The sequence below is a fragment of the Portunus trituberculatus genome, chromosome 44 (assembly GCF_017591435.1).
Source record: "Portunus trituberculatus isolate SZX2019 chromosome 44, ASM1759143v1, whole genome shotgun sequence".
Taxonomy (NCBI): Eukaryota; Metazoa; Arthropoda; class Malacostraca; order Decapoda; family Portunidae; genus Portunus; species Portunus trituberculatus.
The window spans coordinates 18202689-18223825 of record NC_059298.1 but is presented as its reverse complement, the minus strand read 5'-3'; the positions used below and the strand labels follow the sequence as shown (position 1 = coordinate 18223825).

Sequence of the window (21137 nt, the reverse complement as noted above, 5' to 3'; positions counted from 1 at the left end):
GGTAGAAGTCGATAGACAAAGTTGGAAGAGTTTGGCCAGGCAAGGTGCAAGCACAGAAGCACAGTTTTTGAGAACAATAGGAGGGACCCCATCAGGTCCATAAGCCTTCCGAGGGTTTAGGCCAGCAAGGGCATGGAAAACATCATTACGAAGAATTTTGATTGTAGACATGAAATAGTCAGAGGGAGGAGGAGAGGAGGACAAGCCCAGAATCGTCCAAGGTGGAGTTGTGAGCAAAGGTTTGAGAAAAGAGTTCAGCTTTAGAGACAGAAGAGATGGCAGTGGTGCCATCAGGATGAAATAAAGGAGGAAAGATGAAGAAGTGAAGTTATTTGAGATGTTTTTGGCTAGATGCCAGAAGTCACGAGGAGAGTTTGAGTTTGAAAGATTTTGACATTTCCTATTTATGAAAGAGTGTTTGGCAAGTTGAAGAACAGACTTGGCATGATTCCGGCAGAGATATAAAGTGCATGAGATTCAGGAGATGGAAGGCTCAAGTACCTTTTGTGGGCAACCTCTCTATCATGTATAGCACGAGAACAGGCTGAGTTAAACCAAGGTTTAGAAGGTTTAGGTTGAGAAAAGAATGAGGAATGTACGCCTCCATGCCAGATACTAACACCTCTGTTATGCGTTCAGCACAAAGAGATGGGTCTCTGACACGGAAGCAATAATCATTCCAGGAAAATCAGCATAATACCTCCTCAGGTCCCCCAACTGGCAGAGGCAAAACGCCAGAGGCACCTTCGCTTTGGGGGATCCTGTGGAGGGATTGGAAAAATAGGACAAGATACAGAAATGAGATTGTGATCGGAGGAGCCCAACGGAGATGAAAGGGTGACAGCATAAGCAGAAGGGTTAGAGGTGAGGAAGAGATCAAGAATGTTGGGCGTGTCTCCAAGACGGTCAGGAATACGAGTAGGGTGTTGCACCAGTTGCTCTAGGTCATGGAGGATAGCAAAGTTGAAGGCTAGTTCACCAGGGTGGTCAGTGAAGGGAGAGGAAAGCCAAAGCTGGTGGTGAACATTGAAATCTCCAAGAATGGAAATCTCAGCGAAAGGGTAGAGGGACAGAATGTGCTCCACTTTAGAAGTTAAGTAGTCGAAGAAATTACTCTAGTCAGAAGAGTTAGGGGATAAACAGCACAGATGAATTTAGTTTGAGAGTGACTGTTAAGTCGTAGCCAGATGGTGGAAAATTCGGAAGACTCAAGAGCGTGGGCACGAGAGCAAGTTAAGTTGTTGCGTACATAGACGCAACATCCAGCTTTGGAATGAAAATGAGAATAGAGAAAGTAGGAGGGAACAGAGAAGGGGCTACTGTCAGTTGCCTCAGACAGCTGTGTTTCGGTGAGGAAAAGAAGATGAGGTTTAGTAGAGGAGAGGTGGTGTTCCACAGATTGAAAATTAGATCTAAGACCGCGAATGTTGCAGAAGTTAATGTAGAAAAGTTGAGGGAGGTGTCAAGGCATTTGTGGTCTTCAACAGGAGAGGTGTCCGACCTGGGGACATTTTTGGTCCCCTCCCCAGAGGGGGACTCCGAGGCGTTGTTTATTTGGGTCCCATTTTTCTTTTAAATTTTGATTTGGAGTGAAGGGTGTATGTGTGGTAAGTGCATGTAGTTTTGTGTGAAGAAGGAGAGCTGTCTTTAGAGGGTAGGCTGTGACTACCCCCTTGAGTTGTGAGACACAAAGGGAAACATTCAATGAGATCACAACTAGCTTTAATGGAAGGTTCACAGCACCTCCTAAACTAGTGCTATTAGATCTCACTGGGAGTAAGTTATTGTTTCGGTAGGTGTCTACTACCTACCTCCTATATACACACATTATATATATATATATATATATATATATATATATATATATATATATATATATATATATATATATATATATATATATATATATATATATATATATATATATATATATATATATATATATATATATATATATATATATATATATATATATATATATATATATATATATATATATATATATATATATATATATATATATATATATATATATATATATATATATATATATATATATATATATATATATATATATATATATATATATATATATATATATATATATATATATATATATATATATATATATATATATATATATATATATATATATATATATATATATATATATATATATATATATATATATATATATATATATATATATATATATATATATATATATATATATATATATATATATATATATATATATATATATATATATATATATATATATATATATATATATATATATATATATATATATATATATATATATATATATATATATATATATATATATATATATATATATATATATATATATATATATATATATATATATATATATATATATATATATATATATATATATATATATATATATATATATATATATATATATATATATATATATATATATATATATATATATATATATATATATATATATATATATATATATATATATATATATATATATATATATATATATATATATATATATATATATATATATATATATATATATATATATATATATATATATATATATATATATATATATATATATATATATATATATATATATATATATATATATATATATACATACATACATACACAGGCAACCCCCGTTTAACGAAGGTTCACACAACAAAATTTTGCTACAACGAAAGTTTAATTTTACTACCATCTGCTCGTCTAACGAACACCAAACTCGCTTTAACGAAGTTTTATCCAGGTAATTTTTTTCAAAATTTGAAAGCCCCATCATATCACGCAAGCTGACAGGCTTTTGAATACACCAGGAGCTGCTGGTACTAAGGCCTGCCTCAGGAAAAATCCTGGGACACCTATAGAGTAAAGATCAAGATCAAGATCTAGCCTCTCGTGGACAACACGTGCAACACTCACTCCCCAGTCAAAACATAACAGCGTCAGCAGCAGCTTGTCTTCCTAGCTCAACTTACCACCAAAACGCCCTGCAATTGGCCTAGTGTTCGTAAGAATACCAGGAAGTCTCTTACTCTCCAAGTGAAGCTAGATATTATTCACAGACACGAGAGGCCAGAAAACTATAGCAGTGCTGGCCACCATCTTGACTCCATATTATACTGTCTCTATTTTCAAGTCAGCAGACTCTATTAAGAAGGCTGGTGAGACCGTATCTTCCTTGCAAGCTAAAAGAACCACCTGAACTCGTGACTCTACAATGGATAAAATGGAAAGCCTTGTGGAAATGTGGTACATAAGTTTTGTATGCAGTACAATGATGCGCACTTTGTTTACATTCCACAGGTTGCCGGTTATTATAGTCTTTCCTGTTTCATTCTTCCTCTCTTCATAAAGTTAAGATCATCAACATTATAAAGTTACGTACATACATACATTAGTGTACATTATAATGACTTAAATTAAACTACCTAAATGTTTAACTTCATAATTTTTACTTTCATTAAACGTTTTACTCTCATTTTACTCATTTTACGTTTTCTCTCGCTTTGCTTACTCTCAATGGAAGCTCAAATCAGGGGTTAAACTTGTTATAATCGGTTCGCTTAACGAAGTTTCGCTTAACGAAATGTTTTTTAGGAACTTAACCCCTTCATTAAACGGGGGTTGCCTGTATATATATATATATATATATATATATATATATATATATATATATATATATATATATATATATATATATATATATAGTGGATAAGGTGGTGAGCGTGGAATCCGACAGACGTCCACGCGTAGGTTCGAATTCCACCACGTACAGCCTTAAAACACTTTGCCATTTGTCGAGTGGTTTAAACTTACCTACATATCACCATGATACCCAGGTTCTAGGTGGTTACACTCAAGATGAGCTTGGGCGTTGATATGGGCCCTAATATGGGTACCACTATAAATAAAATTGCCTGCGCCACTAATGGGCGGAAGCTGAACAGCGCTTCCTATACACTCTTCAAGTGTGCCTACAGGCGCTATAGGCCTTACCGTAAAAAAAATAAATAAATAGAATATATATATATATATATATATATATATATATATATATATATATATATATATATATATACAGTATCAGTATCATATCTATCTATCTATCTATCTATCTATCTATATATATATATATATATATATATATATATATATATATATATATATATATATATATATATATATATATATATATATATAGTATCTATCTATCTATCTATCTATCTATCTATCTATCTATCTATCTATCTATCTATATATATATATATATATATATATATATATATATATATATATATATATATATATATATATATATATATATATATAGTGGCCCCTCTACATACAAGATTAATTCGTTCCCGGATCGAGCTTGTATCTCAAACGAATTTTCCTCAAAAGAAATAACTGAAAATCAATTAATTCATTCCTGGCCTCCCAAAATCATCCTAGTTAACCCTAAATAACTATAAAACACATCTTCCAATTACTAAAAATACATTCAAATAGTAATTGAACATAGAAATACAGTAATGATATAAATAAGATGATATTAACGAAATAGAATACGAGTTTATTATGAGGAATTACCATGGAGAAAATCAGCAGCGCTTAAAGGAGGTGTATGCGTGATGGTGGAGGAGTAAGTGAGGCAGGTGTGGGAGGAGTGAGGGAGTGTGAAAGACTGTTGACGATATGTAAGCACTTACACTTTATAGCTTTTTTGGTATCTTTCTGTTTTAGTATCATACAGATCGTAGATGATGACCGATTGTACTGCTTTATGATATCACTCACACAAACACCACGCTCACGTTTGTCTTTTGCTCCTGCTTCATTTCGATTGAAATCATCCTTTTTATTTTTCTCAGAGGACACCTTTCCATTTCCTTTCTTAGAACTCATGGTTAGGGTCACAAAAAAAAAAAAAAACACACAAAAAGGAGATAAATGTTTTAAAAACAACACAACACAAGAGTGTGGGATCAGGTCTGTATGGTGGGAAACACACGTGCTGGCTGATGCTGGGCGGTCTTGACCATGCGGCCACCTAGCGGGAGGATCTGGAAATTCTTGTAAATAGAGTATCTCGTATGGAGAGGGGCCACTGTATATACATATATATATATATATATATATATATATATATATATATATATATATATATATATATACATACATACAGGTAACTCTTGATTTACATGTGTTTAATTTGCGTGTTTTTGTTAATACACGACCAAAAATATATTATAATTGATTAAATTTGCGGGATCGGCTTGCTTATACACGATTTGGACCACATCCCGCATCCCCCCCCTATTATCTGTTGTTTCTTATGAGAATTACAAGTTTGTTTTACGCGAATTTTTAAATACGCGATTCCTCTTGGAACGCATCTATCGTGTAAATCGAGAGTTACCTGTACATACACAGTGGAACCTCAACTTATGTGTGCCTTTACTTGTGAGAAATTTAAAATGTAAGCCTTAACTTGGTAAATTTTTAGGTTCAACTTGTGAGCTAAAATTTGAGTAGCGAGATGGCTCCAGGTACATCACTGCTAGTTAGTAAAGCAATTGCCACATCCACCCTGCTTTCTATGTCTAATGCTTTTATTTCACCTATTTTTCTTTCTGTCTTGCAAACATTTATTATGGTGACCTAGAGTTTTGTATACATTATGTAGCTTGTAGCTTTTATTTATTTTATTTTTTTATTTATTTAATTTTTATTTATTTATTTTTATCATTATTATTATTATTATTATTATTATTATTATTATTATTATTATTTTATTTTTTTATTTATTTTATTTAATTTTCTTTTTAGTAAGCCTATCTCTCTTACTCTCCACCTCCACCAGCATTTTTTGTTACCCAAATTTGTCTGGTTTTGAAGGTAAATGCAGTTTATAAAGCCAATTTATTTCTTTACATTTTGTTTTGTTTTATTTTATTATGTTTTTATACAATATTCATTATTTATTAATAACTTTTCTTATCTAAAAATAAAAATAAATGTTTTGGGAGGGCAGGGCTGGAACAGATTAATGGCATTTCAGCCTATTTCATTATGGAAAATTTATTTGAGATAGTACAAGCAAATCAAGTTACAAGCTCTGTCACAGATCAAATTAAATTTATAAGTTGAGATACCTCTGTAAATATTCATTTTTGAGTGCTTTACTACTCTTAGCTTGTGTTCATTGGTGTTATTTTTGACTGAGAAAAGGTTAGTAGTAAGAATCTTGCCAGCAGGAGGTGGTGAGTCAGCGCACTCGGTCCAAGCTGCCCTTGACAGAAACACCCCTGGAGTGTCTGGAGATGGCCTTCAGACCACCAGATGTGACCACTGACATGTATGAAACAGAGGTGGACAATGAAGAATGGAAGGAGTTTCTCATTGACTTCATTCACCCATTAAGTATGTTTCTTCCCATTCTTTGTTATTTGTGATTGATTTTTCATTCTTGATTATTCCTATGTAAGCTCCCTTTTGTCGCAGATGCAGTTTTAATTTCTTGAAGAATTGTTCATTGGGGAGTCATCTGTTGCCTAGTGAATGCTGAATACATTCATGATACTGTTAGTATGATTGATAAATGACTTGTTCAGGTATGATATGCATTTTTCTATTGTTTGCCATCAGTTAGACCATTTTGCTAGTCATATATGTGTTTCTTTGACAGAGAGCACTGAGGTTGTTGAGGATGAAGAGGCAGATCCTGAATACAACATTCTAGAGGATAAAGAGGATGCACTAGATTTGAGGGAAGAAATGCGAGGAGACCGGGCTGTTCAAATCTCTAAGAAAGAGATCCAGCAACTGATGACAGAGTTGTTGGACACCCTGGATGGGGATGAGAGGTCCGAGCCAATAAGAGCCCAGCTTTCTCAACACATAGTTGCACGAGAGGTGAAAAAGTCGCCATTTAAGGCCCCTGAGATCTGCCACCCTAACAAGGTAGGTTATTACCATTATCAATTATCATCATTAACCCTTATACCCTGTCATAACAGGAGGGAGCAGTTTCAAGATGCTTAGATAAAAAAATGGGTAACAAATGTTAGAAAGTTTCCTCAAGTCCTTTTAGTGTTCAATCAAATTATTTTAACAAACACTGGGACATTTATATATCATTAGAAAGCTTAGGAATTGCTCTTTACTATGGTATAATGGTTACTGAAAAAACATAACAAATGTAAAAAAAAAATCAAACAATGGTAAAAAAAAAAAAAAGAATTAGAGTAAAATAAATTTAGAAAGTAATTCTTTTATTTCCTTCATTTTGTTTTGCAAAAACGCATCAACAAATTTTATGAATCACAAATCAGTTAAAAGAATAAGAATTTTTCCTTTGATATATTGCATTCATTGTGGAAAATAAAGCAGGAAAGTCAGTAAAATGTAATATAATGAAAATTCAACTTCTCGTGGTCAGAAACAAGTGTCAACACATTCTCCTCATCTGACTCCATCAAGCCAGCACCACACACTCTTATATAAGCCAATAAGTTTTCCTTTGATATACTGCATTCATTATGGAAAATAAATCAGGGAAGTAAGCAAATTGTAATAAGAAAATTTAACTTTTTCTTGGTCAGAAACAAGTACGTACTATCAACACATCTTCATCAGCTGATTCCATCAAGCCAGCACTACGCACTCTTATCTAAACCAATAACAAGACAAAGAATAACAATTCCAATATTGTCATGCATCATAATATGTGTCTGAACTTCTTACTTATCCATGGAAATACACATATATCTTATATATCATCAAGAAATACATAAAAATTATAAAATACAGCACACTGACATTAGTGCTTTCACCATCCTCATGCTTGGCACCCTCACACCTACACAAACATACCCTAGTAAAAGCTGATATATGATTGGCTAAGTGTCCACCATCTTGAAAACAAAGGGCCTATGACAGGCCTCGATATATGACAGATAACCTCAAACCTAAACAAACTGTGTGGCATAAAAGGAACGCAGTATTTGAAAAGTGCCATGATCGTGCCTGATGGGGCCTAACGTATGAGCCATGATCATGCTTCACGGGGTATAAGGGTTAAGGTTTAGTACTTTAGATGCCAAACTTGCCTCTGTAATTTTATTTTTATGTATGCATCTTTTTAAATATTTATTCATTTCAGTTTTTTTTTTTTTTTTTTTTTTTTTTTTTTGTCTAATCCTGTATGTGCTCTGTATAATTAGCAGCAGCAGCAAGATGGACCAGCACAAGGATCTATTTGGGTGGAGGTAGTGACAGCCGAATTCACACCAACTCAGCTGGAAGTTTTGCAGTACCAGATGATACAACATGTTCAGCTACTGACCACTTCGGTGCTGATGACCCATGGCTACCATCAGTATCCTGAACTGAAACAGGTTGCTGATTCTTGTATGAAGAGTCTGGTATGGTTTCTTTAACATTTTATTATAAATGTGTTTTATTAAAATCTAAGTCTTGGTGTTGAGTAGTGTCGTTACTATTAGTCATTTAGTACTATTTTCGCCTTTGATTTAATATGATGAGCTTCTTAAAACTCAGCTTAAGTAGTAACTTGGCAGGGTGCTAACTAGAATGGCTTACTATTGAATACATAAGAATTTCTTTTGTATACCATTTTTCTTTATTTGCAGGAAGAATTAAAAACATTGTCAGAATCCTGCAGTTTCCAGTCTTTTTTCAATCCCATCAATCTCTCAGCTGGCCTGGATTTGGTGGCCTCCCTCAAAGATATGAGTCCTTATGCAAAACCAAAAGATGAGTAAGTTATCACAAAGCTTTAATAAACAAATAGAGTAAATGATATTAGTTTATAAGAGTTTTTGATAAATGTTTGATGTTATAAAGATTTAGTTACAAATATATGTGAAATCCATAGTATTAAAAGAAAAAGAATATTTCAAAGAAAATTATCCTTCACAGGAAAAGCAGCAGCAGCAATACCTCAGACATTCCACACAATATTGTGGATTTGGTGTTAAACTCTACTGCCTTTCCTTACCCTCATTTGCTGCCAACACGTATGTTCCAGCTGCCAACCATGCGTAGCTTCAACAAGGTGGTCTTTTTACCCTCGGAAGACGTGTAAGATATCTGACTTTTTGTATAGCCATATCTGTAGCCATTGTGCTTTGTTCATTATTCAGGTTAGGTATCCACAGGTTTTTATCTAATTTATTTCTTATCAGTTAGTTTTTTTTAGTTAGTTTTTAGTGAAGTATTTTCTTTCCATATTTCTATACTTGAGAATTTTCTTGCATTTTAGGATTGCTTATTGTGGTGATGCAGGTGTCCAATAAAGAATGTCACATGATTTAGTTGTGACCGAGAACAGTGGTGGTTGTTTAATTTCAGTATCTTTATTATCAATGCCTGTTTACCTCTAATTTTTTTGTTTAGATGAATATGTAAACATTTTAGATTACTGAAAATTTTTAATTTGTGGTTGTATATATTTGGTGCAGATTGATGGCTTTGGGTTTAGAGCGTCACCTAGATCCCAAGTATTTTGGTGAGAAGTTGAGACCTCAGCATCGTTTACTGATGGAGGCACTGACCAAAATCACCTCTAGCATCCTAGTGGGCAAGACAGCTCGCCAGGCTGCTAACAGAGTCAAGAACATCAGATCTCGTGGCCGGGACACTTCCAACAACCCTGTTCTTGTAAGGAAAAGGATTTGTTTAACAGTAGGGTTTTTTTTTTTTTTTTCAGTGATCCTATTTATATCATGTCTATATATTCAGGAACTTCTAAGATAAAGATATAAACACACTACAGCTTAAGTTATATATTCAGGAACTTCTAAGATAAAGATATAAACACACTACAGCTTAAGTTATTTTAAATGTTTTCACAAAGATAGTGATGATGCTCCTTTATTGCCAATGCCATTCCTTCAATTCATCACTATTTTCTGTCTTAGTAAGTTATATATATATGGAGACTCAATACTCAAACATCTAAATAGTCGAACTTTTCAATAGTCGAATGCAAAAGTTCGACTTACTATTAAAAATGATACCTATTAGTCGAACGTCTGTCCACGTGGCTGTAAACAAAGGGTCTTTATATTCGTGCCGCCCCATGCGCCCCACCAGCTGGCCACTGCAGCCAGTTGATCCTCCACGGTTGTAAGAATAACATTGCCCTCCGCTCTCTCTCGGGAATTTTTTGCATTTAGAAACTTACAATGGCATTGAAGAGGCTTGTTAGTGGTGAGAATAAGCCTACAAGAAAGAATGTAGTGACAACCATCAAAAGGAAAAAGGAGATTATTGATAAATACGAGAAAGGAGGAAGAACAACTGATCTTCCAGCTGAGTACTGTATGGCTAAATCTACAGTAGCCACAATACTGAAGAAGTAAGCTCATTTAAAAGAGTTGAAAAGGCAATTTAAGCGACCTGTGGCAATGGAAGAAATGAAGAAATTGTTGATTGTGTGGATAAACGAAAAGCAGATGGCTAGTGATTCTTTGTCAGAGGGCATAATTTGTGCAAAGGCTAGGCTGCTGCATCGTGATCTTATTTCTGATACTACATCTGACTCCAGTGATGATTTTAAAGCAAGTAATGGGTGGTTTGGGAATTTTAAGAAAAGAGCTGAAATTCATTTTGTTGTGAGGCACGGCTAGCCGCAAGTGCTGACAGAGTTGCCGCTGAGAAATTTGAGCCAGAATTTAAGAAATTTGTGGATAAGGAGCGCTTAAACCCACAACAGATCTTTACTTGTGATGAAACTGGCCTATTTTGGAAAAAAAAAAAAAAAGCTACCAAACAGGACTTGTATAACAAAGGAAGAGAAGTGTTTGCTAGGACACAAGCCCATCAAAGATAGGCTAACCCTACTTCTTTGCGTCACTGCTAGCAACAACTGCAAAATTAAACCGCTACTTTTGTCTAAACTTGGGTTTGGCAATGGCTGGAACGAATTACCTGATTTATAGGTATCAATAGTCAAACTTTTTAATACTCGAACAGCCATTTGGAACGAATTAAGTTAGAGTATTGAGTCTCCACTGTGTATATATATATATATATATATATATATATATATATATATATATATATATATATATATATATATATATATATATATATATATATATATATATATATATATATATATATATTATATATTTATTTATTTATTTATTTATTTATTTATTTATTTATTTATTTTTTATTTATTTATTTATTTTTTTCCATTGTACTATTAATACTCCACCATTACAGCAATACCTAGAAACAGGCACACTGGAGATACCCTCTGCCGTGCCTGATCCTCTGTTGCCATTTTTCTCATGTCCTGTACGTGCTGTGCCAATAGCCAACCTACAGAATCCCTTCAAGCCTGTGGTGAAGAAGCAGAATGCTGTCCTCCTAAAGCAACAGAAGAAGGCACATTACTTAGAATGTAACCTTAGAACCTTAGAAGCCAAATTCAAAGGGTTTCGAGGAATACAGCATCAGGTGAATGTCATTTCACTTAGAATGTAAAATTCTACTAGAGGAATCCCTCACTTGCTGTTGCCACTGCCATCCATTGTAGGAAACAGGAATTCAAATTTTCTTTTATTTTGGATAGCAGTAATCAAACATTATCCTTTGTTTTAACATATTGGTTAATAATTTTTGTTATGAACATCAATGAATATGCATTTTGTTCTTCACAATGAATAAGACCTCTCCTTCGTTTAGGAAAATAGGTTTCAGATTCCAAAAAGAAATAAATAAAAAAAATTTCATATAAACTAATATCATTAGAATTACTTTAATGACACTCATCATCATCAGTTATTGAAACAAATGAAGCAACATCCTAAACCTTTTTGAGATGCATCCCTTATGAGATGCATCTGAAAATAATCTAGCTCTGATTAATTTTCTAAGACTTATACAAATGGAGAAAGATCCTTCTGATGTCAGTATCACTGCTGTGTGTCTTCTTAGTAACTAGAGAAAGAGAATGTTTCATTTTGGGATAATGACAAATACAGTCACATATACTAAATTATTTGCCTTTTGGAGCCAGAGTCAAAGCCAGTTTGTTCTGAGCATTCACTTTTATAAGCCATCCTATCTGACCTCCCCACATACATAGTTGTTCAAGTTGTTTCAAACAACATTTACACCAGAGTAGTGTGTGTATATGTGTGTTCGTGTGTGTATTTACCTAGTTGTATTTGCTTAGCTGTATTGTACAGGGTTCAAGTGGGGCTCATAGTGTCCTGTCTCCATTTATCCAATTTTCCTTAAAAGATATGCACATTATGTGCTGTAACAACTTCATTATTCAGTGCATTCCATTTCTCCACCATTCTATGTGGAAAACTGTATTTCCCAATATCCTTCACACACTGCCTCATCCTGATCTTCTTTACAAGTCATCTTGTCCTTCTATCTTCTTCTGTCACCAGCACCAGGTCGTCTTTGTCTATCTTTTCAATGCTATTGACTGTCTTATACATTGTTAGTAGGTCTCCTCTTTCTCTTCTGTCTTGTAAGGTTGGTAGACCCATTTCCTTCAGCTGTTCTTCATATGTTAGGTCCTTTAGTTCTGGCACCATCTTTGTAACAATCTTCTGGATCCGTTCTAGTCTTTTATATCTTTTTAGAGCTTGGAGACCACACCACAGCTACATATTCCAGTGTGTGTGTGTGTGTGTGTAATTCACTGTTTGATCTGCTGCAGTCTCTGACGAGACAGCCAGACGTTACCCTCGGAACGAGCTCAGAGCTCATTATTTCTGATCTTCGGATAGGCCTGAGACCAGGCACACACCACACACCGGGACAACAAGGTCACAACTCCTCGATTTACATCCCGTACCTGCTCACTGCTAGGTGAACAGGGGCTACAGTGAAAGGAGACACACCCAAATATCTCCACCCGGCCGGGGAATCGAACCCCGGTTTTCTGGCTTGTGAAGCCAGCGCTCTAACCACTGAGCTACCGGGCCGTGTGTGTGTGTGTGTGTGTGTGTGTGTGTGTGTGTGTGTGTGTGTGTGTGTGTGTGTGTGTGGGGGGATAAGGGATGGCAGAGGGAGTGGCTTGTTCAAGTGAACACCTATAACTCACTGGCCTCAAGCTCCAGCTTCCAAGGGGAGGCAGATAAATTGTCCAAGGGGAGGCAGATAAATTGTTAAGTGTGACTGTGCTTGTTGCATTCCTGTAGACATACTAATTTTACACCCTTGAAGTTTGTTCTGTTTACTTGGTAATTAAGTAGAGAACATTCATTAGTGAAAAGTTCTGTTCACAATAAAAATTGCATTGAATCCTATGATCCATCTTACATCTGAAGTATAAAGAAAAGATGAAATTGCTAAATGTCAAGTGCCTGTATTAAAATCAAGATCTGTATAGCTGTATAATAATTTCATTTCATTCAGAGACCATTTATTGAGAAACTAAGAATGATGACTTTAATTCAGAGACATACAACAGTAATATCTTCTACAACATAGATAATCAAGAGGCATTACTATTCTTAATATCATAATACGCTCATTTCAAAACTTTCAGGTCCCGAACATTGTCATCGTAAATCCACCAGAAGGCTCTTCAATTATACCTGTAATCCCCTGTGTTAGCAACATATCACCACTCTTAAACTTTCCTGATATAAAGATAACAGATTTATCTATTCAGCCTCCAAAAAACTGTACTGAAACAGAAACTGACAAGTCTTATGCTATAAGTAAAATGCCAGAGAATAAGCAATATTCACAGAACATTCAGAGCACATCTAAGGAGAAAGTAGACAGTAAATACAATGACCTTGTAGATGATGTGCACATGGTGTGTGGTGAAGAACTGACCTCTGTAGTGTCCCCTCAAGCAGAGAGGGATACATTCTCAGTTAGCCTATCCATGGACAAAATACAAGAAAGTAACAAGAACTTAGAGGGTAATTCTACTGCTCATCCTCCGTCACAAAGCACAGAAAATGAAAGTCTTGAGGTATCAGGACCTGAGTGTGATGGCGATAGAAGGACATCAGAGTCAGAAAATACAGTAGAGAAAACTACTGAAATAATTCCCCAAATAGAGGAGGAGGATATTTTGAATGATGAAAAACCAAGTGACATTCCTAGAGATACAAATAATGAAGCCTCAGAAATGGATATTCAGGCAGACTCTATTGTAAAAAAGAGTATTGTAAATAACAAAGAGATATTTGAATCCCTGGAAGTCTATAGCAAGAATGATGTAACTCCTAGTTCAGAAAATATGCCTATTTTACAGTGCTCCCCAAACCAGGGTTCATTGTGTGGCAGCACCACTCCAAGCACCCCAGAAAAGTTAAGTCCAACAACAACAAGTTTCCCAAGTCAGGATTTGCACCTTTGCACACCTTTTACCACTCCACAAAAACCTGAGAATGAAAGTAGTACTGCTGTGTCTCTCTCCACATCCAACCTGTGCACACCTATACTCACACCACCTGCCCTAACCAACTCTCCAGAAAAGACACTGCAAGAACTCAGACAAAGAAATTTAACTGCTGAGCTAGAAACATATGAGGAAATACGTGGAGCAGCAGGCAAACCAGTCAAGGGTGTGTCACATAGTAAGGATCAGAGTGCAGAGCAAGTTGGAGGTAAAGGAAAGGCTACCATCTCCATAAGAACAGTGATACAGACCCCTATAACTCCCAAGGCCACATCAGTACACGAGGGCTCTGTGTTATCTAAGGAAAAAGAAAAAAGATCAATTCACTTAATCAATGTCACACCAAACAAGCCAGAAACTCGTCTTCGCAAGATTTCACCAGCAAAGACATTTAAATCCCCCTTGAAGACCTCCCCCCTAAAGCAAGTGTCCCCTATCTTACGCAAGTATCATAAATATTCTCCCAAGAAGAGGAACATCAGATCTGGAAAATTATTATCAATCTTACCAAAATTTACAGTAAGTAAAAGTAAATTTTCATAATGTAAATATCAAAATAGAAGATTGAAAGAATACTGTCATGTTTTTTGTGCATAATGAAAGGGATTCCTTTTTTATCTTATTTTCCATAAAGAAACAAGATGTGACAGTGTGCTGAGAATTTTCCCTTTCTCCTTACTTTTGACAGGCTGCACAGTTGTCTGCACACCGCAGACTTGCACCTAAACCTCAGAAGGCACCAACAACCAGTGTATCAGAGAATGTGAGTGCCCAGGGAAAGGTGGCTCAGCACTCCTCGCGGTGAGTGTTACGTGTGTCTTCTTGAAAGTGTACATGCATGTAAAAATCTGCATTGAGGATGGTAGTATAACAAACATGTTTTCTATAAACTTGATGAGCAGGTGTGAAAGCGTGCTGCACAAGGCAAAGCAGCACCAAGGAGAGAATGGTGACCTCCTTCCCCTTGAGGACCAGCTGGGAGGGGAAGCTGTTAGGGCTTCTCCTCGTTCCCGTCCTGGACAGCATCGACTAGAGGAGGACTTTGAGGAGGATACTTTGGAGGAGGAGGAGGAAGAAGATGAGGATGAAGAGGAGGAAGATGAAGATGATGATTTAGCAGCAGAACAAGTAAGATTTTTTCTTTTCTTGTGTTATTTATCACTTTATTTAAATGCAGAACCACTTTAATAGGAAGTGTTTTGGTAGATCTGTGCAAGACAGCTGATAAAACTCTACATGTAACCATAATAACCAATGATAACAGTTGAAAGAAAACATATACCTTATAAAGGAAGACATGCTTTTCTTTCATATGTATAGATATAAAAAGTCACAATAGCATTTTTGCTCTTGAGTGTCATATCAATGTTTTCCATATCATACTCTATTTGTTACTTAACGCTCAGTTATTACTGAGTCTTTGCTATTTATAATTATGGTCCACTCCAGGGCTTGCATTGCCTGGTAATAAACCCTGTAATATTCATTATAACAGTTTTCATTCAATTCAGTTTTTTTTTTTTTTTTTTTTTTATACTTAGCATTGTTTGAATGATTAAGAATAAAGTAAAGTAGCTTATAGGACACAAATGTTAAATTAACCAAAATTTTCATCCATTGAAGTCTTAGTTCCAATAGCACACTAAATTTTTCAGCAACGAGAGGAACATTTGGCAGCCCTCTTGAAGGCCTCCTCCACCATCACTCTGAGGCGGGGTGGCGGTGGAGGTGATGGAGGGGTTGGAGAGCATGGCATGGAGCGTAAACTTACCAAGCAGCAGCGAAGGCTTCAGGCCCGCATCTCTGCTTTGTCATCTGTCCCTGACCCAGCGGCCCAGGATAAGTGTTAGTGTGGTTATCCTTTTCTTTATTCCAGCTCAAAATGTATCACTGTTTAGGGATTTTATTTTTCAAAGGATGTGATTTTGTGATATGTATTATTTTGCCATACAAGTTGTTTTTTTATTTTATTTTTTTCAAGAAGTGATGCTTTAGAAAGACATTAAATAGTCTTTTGTTGGTGACAGTCATGGCACAAAGTTATCTGATGCGAGTAAGAGAAGCACTGGTGGCCCAGGATCCAGCTTGCTTCAAGAGGTTCTTATTTATCCTCAACGATTTCACTGAGAACCCAGACAGAAGCCCCATCCAGCTGTACAACCAATTATGTGAAGTGAGTCTTTGGAGTACATTCTGTAATGTATTCTGTAGATATTTGAAATTAATAGGCTATTTTGGCTGTTGATGGTTAAAAAGAGTTAAGTCATAACTTTCTCTCTTTTTAGGTTTTGTCTGATTTTCCACATTTATTGGAAGAGTTTGTGGCATTTCTGTTGCCCCAGCAAGCCATTGCACTCGGCAAGTATGCACAATACTGTGCCATTCACCGAATGAGGGACTTCCTGGAAAAGTTGGAGGTAAGACAGGAAGAAAGGCAGAGCAGTTAACAAATTGTTATCACACAGTTTTTGCTGCATATTGATTGCTCTTGGTTTTCATTTCTTTTATATCATTTTACAATTTTTTAGTATCCTAATTAGTAAATTCCAATCAGAAGTTATCTTAGTTGCATTATATAGCGTAGTAGCAAAGTACTAGATCACAAATGTATCATAACAGTTTGTCAAAATCAGTTTCAGAAACATTTGAGCATTGCCTGTTGCTTTCCAGCTACAGTTTGGCAAGCAGCCTCAGTATATCCAGAAGATCATACGCCTGCTGCAGACCTTCCAGGGGCGTCCCAGTCTGGACCTGGCAGAGGTGAAAACTGCTATCACTCCACTACTGCGCTATCCCCATTTGGTGGAGTCTTTCACCCAGTGCTTCCCCTCTCAGCCTCCACCACCCAGGTCTGGTAATACTTCAGGATTTATTTGTTGATATTGGTGGATTTGTTCTGGAAATATATTAACTTAGTTCACAGAAGCCACCTATGATATAGCTTGTCTTGATATTTCATCCTTTTAGTTTCATCAGTTTTATTAATTATTGAAGTATTGCTGATTCGGTCTGTTTTGATGTGCTGCTTTACTTGAGGCTTTTTTATGGACATACAGTATTGTGAGACATCAAGAAGATGTGTTTATCCAAGTATATTTTCCTTAATGTTCACCAACACTAGTGCACAGAATTTAGTGTTATTTTATCTTCATGTACAGATAACATTATGAAGGGATAACCTAAAAAGTTATTTATTCTTTATTCTCTCCCATTAGTTTACAGAGTGATTTTGAGGACTTAAAGCTGGAACGCTCTGGCTCTGTAGACAGCGTGGAGGATTTGGTGCTTCCAGATGATGATACCAGTTCCTCCCCTAGTCAGTGTGCATGTCCTTGTCACTCTAATGCCCCTTCCACTCATCACACCCAACCAATAGCTCAGCCTCATACCCGGACTGACCACTGCCACTCGTGTGCTCTCAGAGTAGGTCATCACCTTTCATTTCAGTTTTGCTATTCATTTATCATATATGCACCTGCTTGAAGTTGTAATAGAAGCTTACTTTTAAAATTACCATATGCTAAGATATTCAGCACTCTCTCTCTCTCTCTCTCTCTCTCTCTCTCTCTCTCTCTCTCTCTCTCTCTCTCTCTCTCTCTCTCTCTCTCTCTCTCTCTCTCTCTCTCTCTCTCTCTCTCTCTCTCTCTCTCTCTCTCTCTCTCTCTCTCTCTCTCTCTCTCTCTCTCTCTCTCTCTCTCTCTCTCTCTCTCTCTCTCTCTCTCTCTCTCTCTCTCTCTCTCTCTCTCTCTCTCTCTCTCTCTCTCTCTCTAGTTTTCAGAAGGCAGAGTGTACCTGCAGTGTGGTAAGACATTACGACCTGCCAGAGTTACCTACACAGACAGCCACAGAGGAGTCAAGGTTACACCTTTTGGAGAGTCCAACAGTGATGCCCAGGGTGAAACAACCAAGGAGTCCACTGGTACTTGAATTATGGAAGTACCCTAAACAAGTAGTTTTCTTTCCGGTCATAAAGAAATGAAGACTGCTCTTATTACAGAATAAAACAATTGTAGGGAGAAGGCACTTGTAAACTCACTGGAGCAATAGACACAATCTCATAAAGGATATAGACATTTGCAAAGCTGGCGGATGACTGATTTTTTCAGGTGCGACTTTGACTTTGCAACTGCCGCCAGATTTGGTGCAACTGCGACTGCAATTCCTTTATGCCCCCAGTGCAATTTGTGACTGAGTTTTTTTTTTTTTTTTTTTTTTTTTTTTTTTTGCGACTCCACTTAATTACAAAGCAAACTATAGCACAATAACAGAAACATGCTTTTATAAGGCAAAGAAACACATTTATTATTTTCTTATATTTTTCCAGTTAAAACATAACCTAAACTAATATCTATAGGTTATCCTTCTCCTCTTCCATGTCATGGTCCATCTTTTCCAGTCTCAGCAATTTCTCTAAAAAAAGTTTATTGTTCCTGCTCAGAGTCATTGAAAATTGGTAGAGGAACTTTGCTTAGTCCAACTTCTTCAAAATATTTGCAACTTTTGACTATGAATATGAAATTCATGGTGTGGCAAAGTCATAAATTTGTAACTCGGTGCTGCAACACCCAGATTTGCAGATATACTGAACAAAAGCAAAGCACAACAAAAATTACAGGGTCAGTTCAATAGTTCATTTATACTCATGGAAGATATTCCCATATTTTTTATACTAATATGTATTACAATTTCAGCAGTGAAACTATATGTGTATTTGGATTTAGTGGACTTTTAACAGAATGGTGCAGAACAATGTAGAATTGATCTCTTAAGTAGGATTGTAATTTATTGAAACATTTCCCTCGGATGGAAATATAGTATTTATAGCAAAGTGGGGTTTTCCATTACTATTTGAAGATAACCATGCTGCAATGAAAGTTACTACTAGCTTTTTTTAAAGCTTTCACTACCCTAGCCATGTATCATGTCTGGGTGGGTGGGTGGGGGAGGCTTCAAGGCCATGCAGATGAAAACCTGCTGCCAAGTCTTGTGCTGAAAGATGATGGTATATGAATAAAGTATATATTTTCATATATTTACAGTTTATTAATATTTCCTCATTAATTATAAGATTCGTCAGTTTGCATACTTACCTTAAGTTTTCTGGCATGTGTAAATTGTGGCTAATTCTTTTCATTGCACCAGGTATGGGAATATGTTTCAACTATTTTCTTTGCATCTAATGGTAATGATCTTCCTGTATTTCCAACTTCCTATGACGACATCCTTTAAGAAGGCGTGTCAAGACATTTATCCCCCTTTTTTTTGGCTAGGGACTGGCAACTAAGTGGGTCTTTTTTTTATTTCTTTTGCCTTTGGCCAGTTGTCCCTTTTTACATGAAAAAAAAAAAAAAAAAAATATATATATATATATATATATATATATATATATATATATATATATATATATATATATATATATATATATATATATATATATATATATATATATATATATATATATATATATATATATATATATATATATATATATATATATATATATATATATATATATATATATATATATATATATATATATATATATATATATATATATATATATATATATATATATATATATATATATATATATATATATATATATATATATATATATATATATATATATATATATATATATATATATATATATATATATATATATATATATATATATATATATATATATATATATATATATATATATATATATATATATATATATATATATATATATATATATATATATATATATATATATATATATATATATATTTATTTATTTATTTATTTATTTATTCATTTATTTATTTAGTTATTTATTGTTTTTTTTTTGTTTGAAGAATAGGGAAACATTAGAAAAAATAATTAAAGGAGGGAAGACATACCAAACAGCAAAGGAAATTAATGAAATAATGAATGAGAGCTTGAAAACTGTGTTCACTGAACAAGAGGAATTTACAGAACCATACATGGCATTGCATTGCTGAGAATTGCAGGAAATCATAGGGCACAAAGCAGATATTAGAACATTACTAGGTAATTTGGATGTCAGAAAAGCAATGGGGCTGGATGGTGTATCAAGCTGGATGCTAAAAGAATGTAAAGAGCAACTATTGGATCCAATTTGGAAAATGATTATAAGTTCAGTAAAAGGAGGGAGAGTACCACTAGAATGGAAGAGCCAACATTATCCCAATATTCAAAGGCGGAAAGTCAACTGAGCCATTACATTACAGACTGGTGTCACTTACAAGCGTTGTGGGGAAGTTATGCGAAATAGTTATCAAAGAAAAATGGGTTTAGTATCTAGAAGAAGAATAAGTTATATCAAACAGACAATTTGGGTTTAGGACAGGACATTCATGTGTGTTGAACTTATTAAGTTTGTAATCAATAGTGATAAAGGGACTGGAAAGCAGAGATGGATGGGTGGACACAGTATACCTGGACATAAAAAAAGGCTTTTGATAAAGTCCTGCATGCCAGACTACTTTGGAAGTTAAAGAGCATAGGAGGACTGTGAGGAACTTTGTTAAATTGGATAAAGGATTTGAAGGACAGAGATGAAAATGGTACTCAGAGACATATATTCATCTTGGGGTAAAATAACAAGTGGAGTGCCACAAGGATCATTGTTAGCCCCTATTATGTTCCAGATATATGTAAATAACAT

The 21137-nt window shown here is 35.0% G+C and overlaps 1 protein-coding gene across 8 annotated transcripts in view; it reads left to right on the top strand.

The window, feature by feature from the left end:
* The window catches only part of LOC123519100 (GON-4-like protein), a 41223-nt gene extending 22539 nt beyond the window's left edge, over positions 1 to 18684 (top strand). For 4 of the 8 annotated variants that reach the window (XM_045280312.1, XM_045280313.1, XM_045280309.1 and 1 more), the window contains 16 exons: positions 6297 to 6465; positions 6731 to 7005; positions 8268 to 8468; positions 8697 to 8824; positions 8986 to 9147; positions 9528 to 9726; positions 11299 to 11535; positions 13592 to 14980; positions 15150 to 15262; positions 15364 to 15589; positions 16117 to 16306; positions 16489 to 16634; positions 16747 to 16878; positions 17132 to 17310; positions 17677 to 17884; positions 18233 to 18684. In XM_045280312.1, the coding sequence (XP_045136247.1) occupies positions 6297 to 6465; positions 6731 to 7005; positions 8268 to 8468; positions 8697 to 8824; positions 8986 to 9147; positions 9528 to 9726; positions 11299 to 11535; positions 13592 to 14980; positions 15150 to 15262; positions 15364 to 15589; positions 16117 to 16306; positions 16489 to 16634; positions 16747 to 16878; positions 17132 to 17310; positions 17677 to 17884; positions 18233 to 18388 (4110 nt within the window). In that variant the 3' untranslated portion in view covers positions 18389 to 18684. The remainder of the gene's footprint in view (positions 1 to 6296; positions 6466 to 6730; positions 7006 to 8267; positions 8469 to 8696; positions 8825 to 8985; positions 9148 to 9527; positions 9727 to 11298; positions 11536 to 13591; positions 14981 to 15149; positions 15263 to 15363; positions 15590 to 16116; positions 16307 to 16488; positions 16635 to 16746; positions 16879 to 17131; positions 17311 to 17676; positions 17885 to 18232) is intronic. The other 4 variants (XM_045280317.1, XM_045280316.1, XM_045280318.1 and 1 more) reach the window with 4 other exon arrangements.
* Positions 18685 to 21137: the final 2453 nt, after the last annotated feature.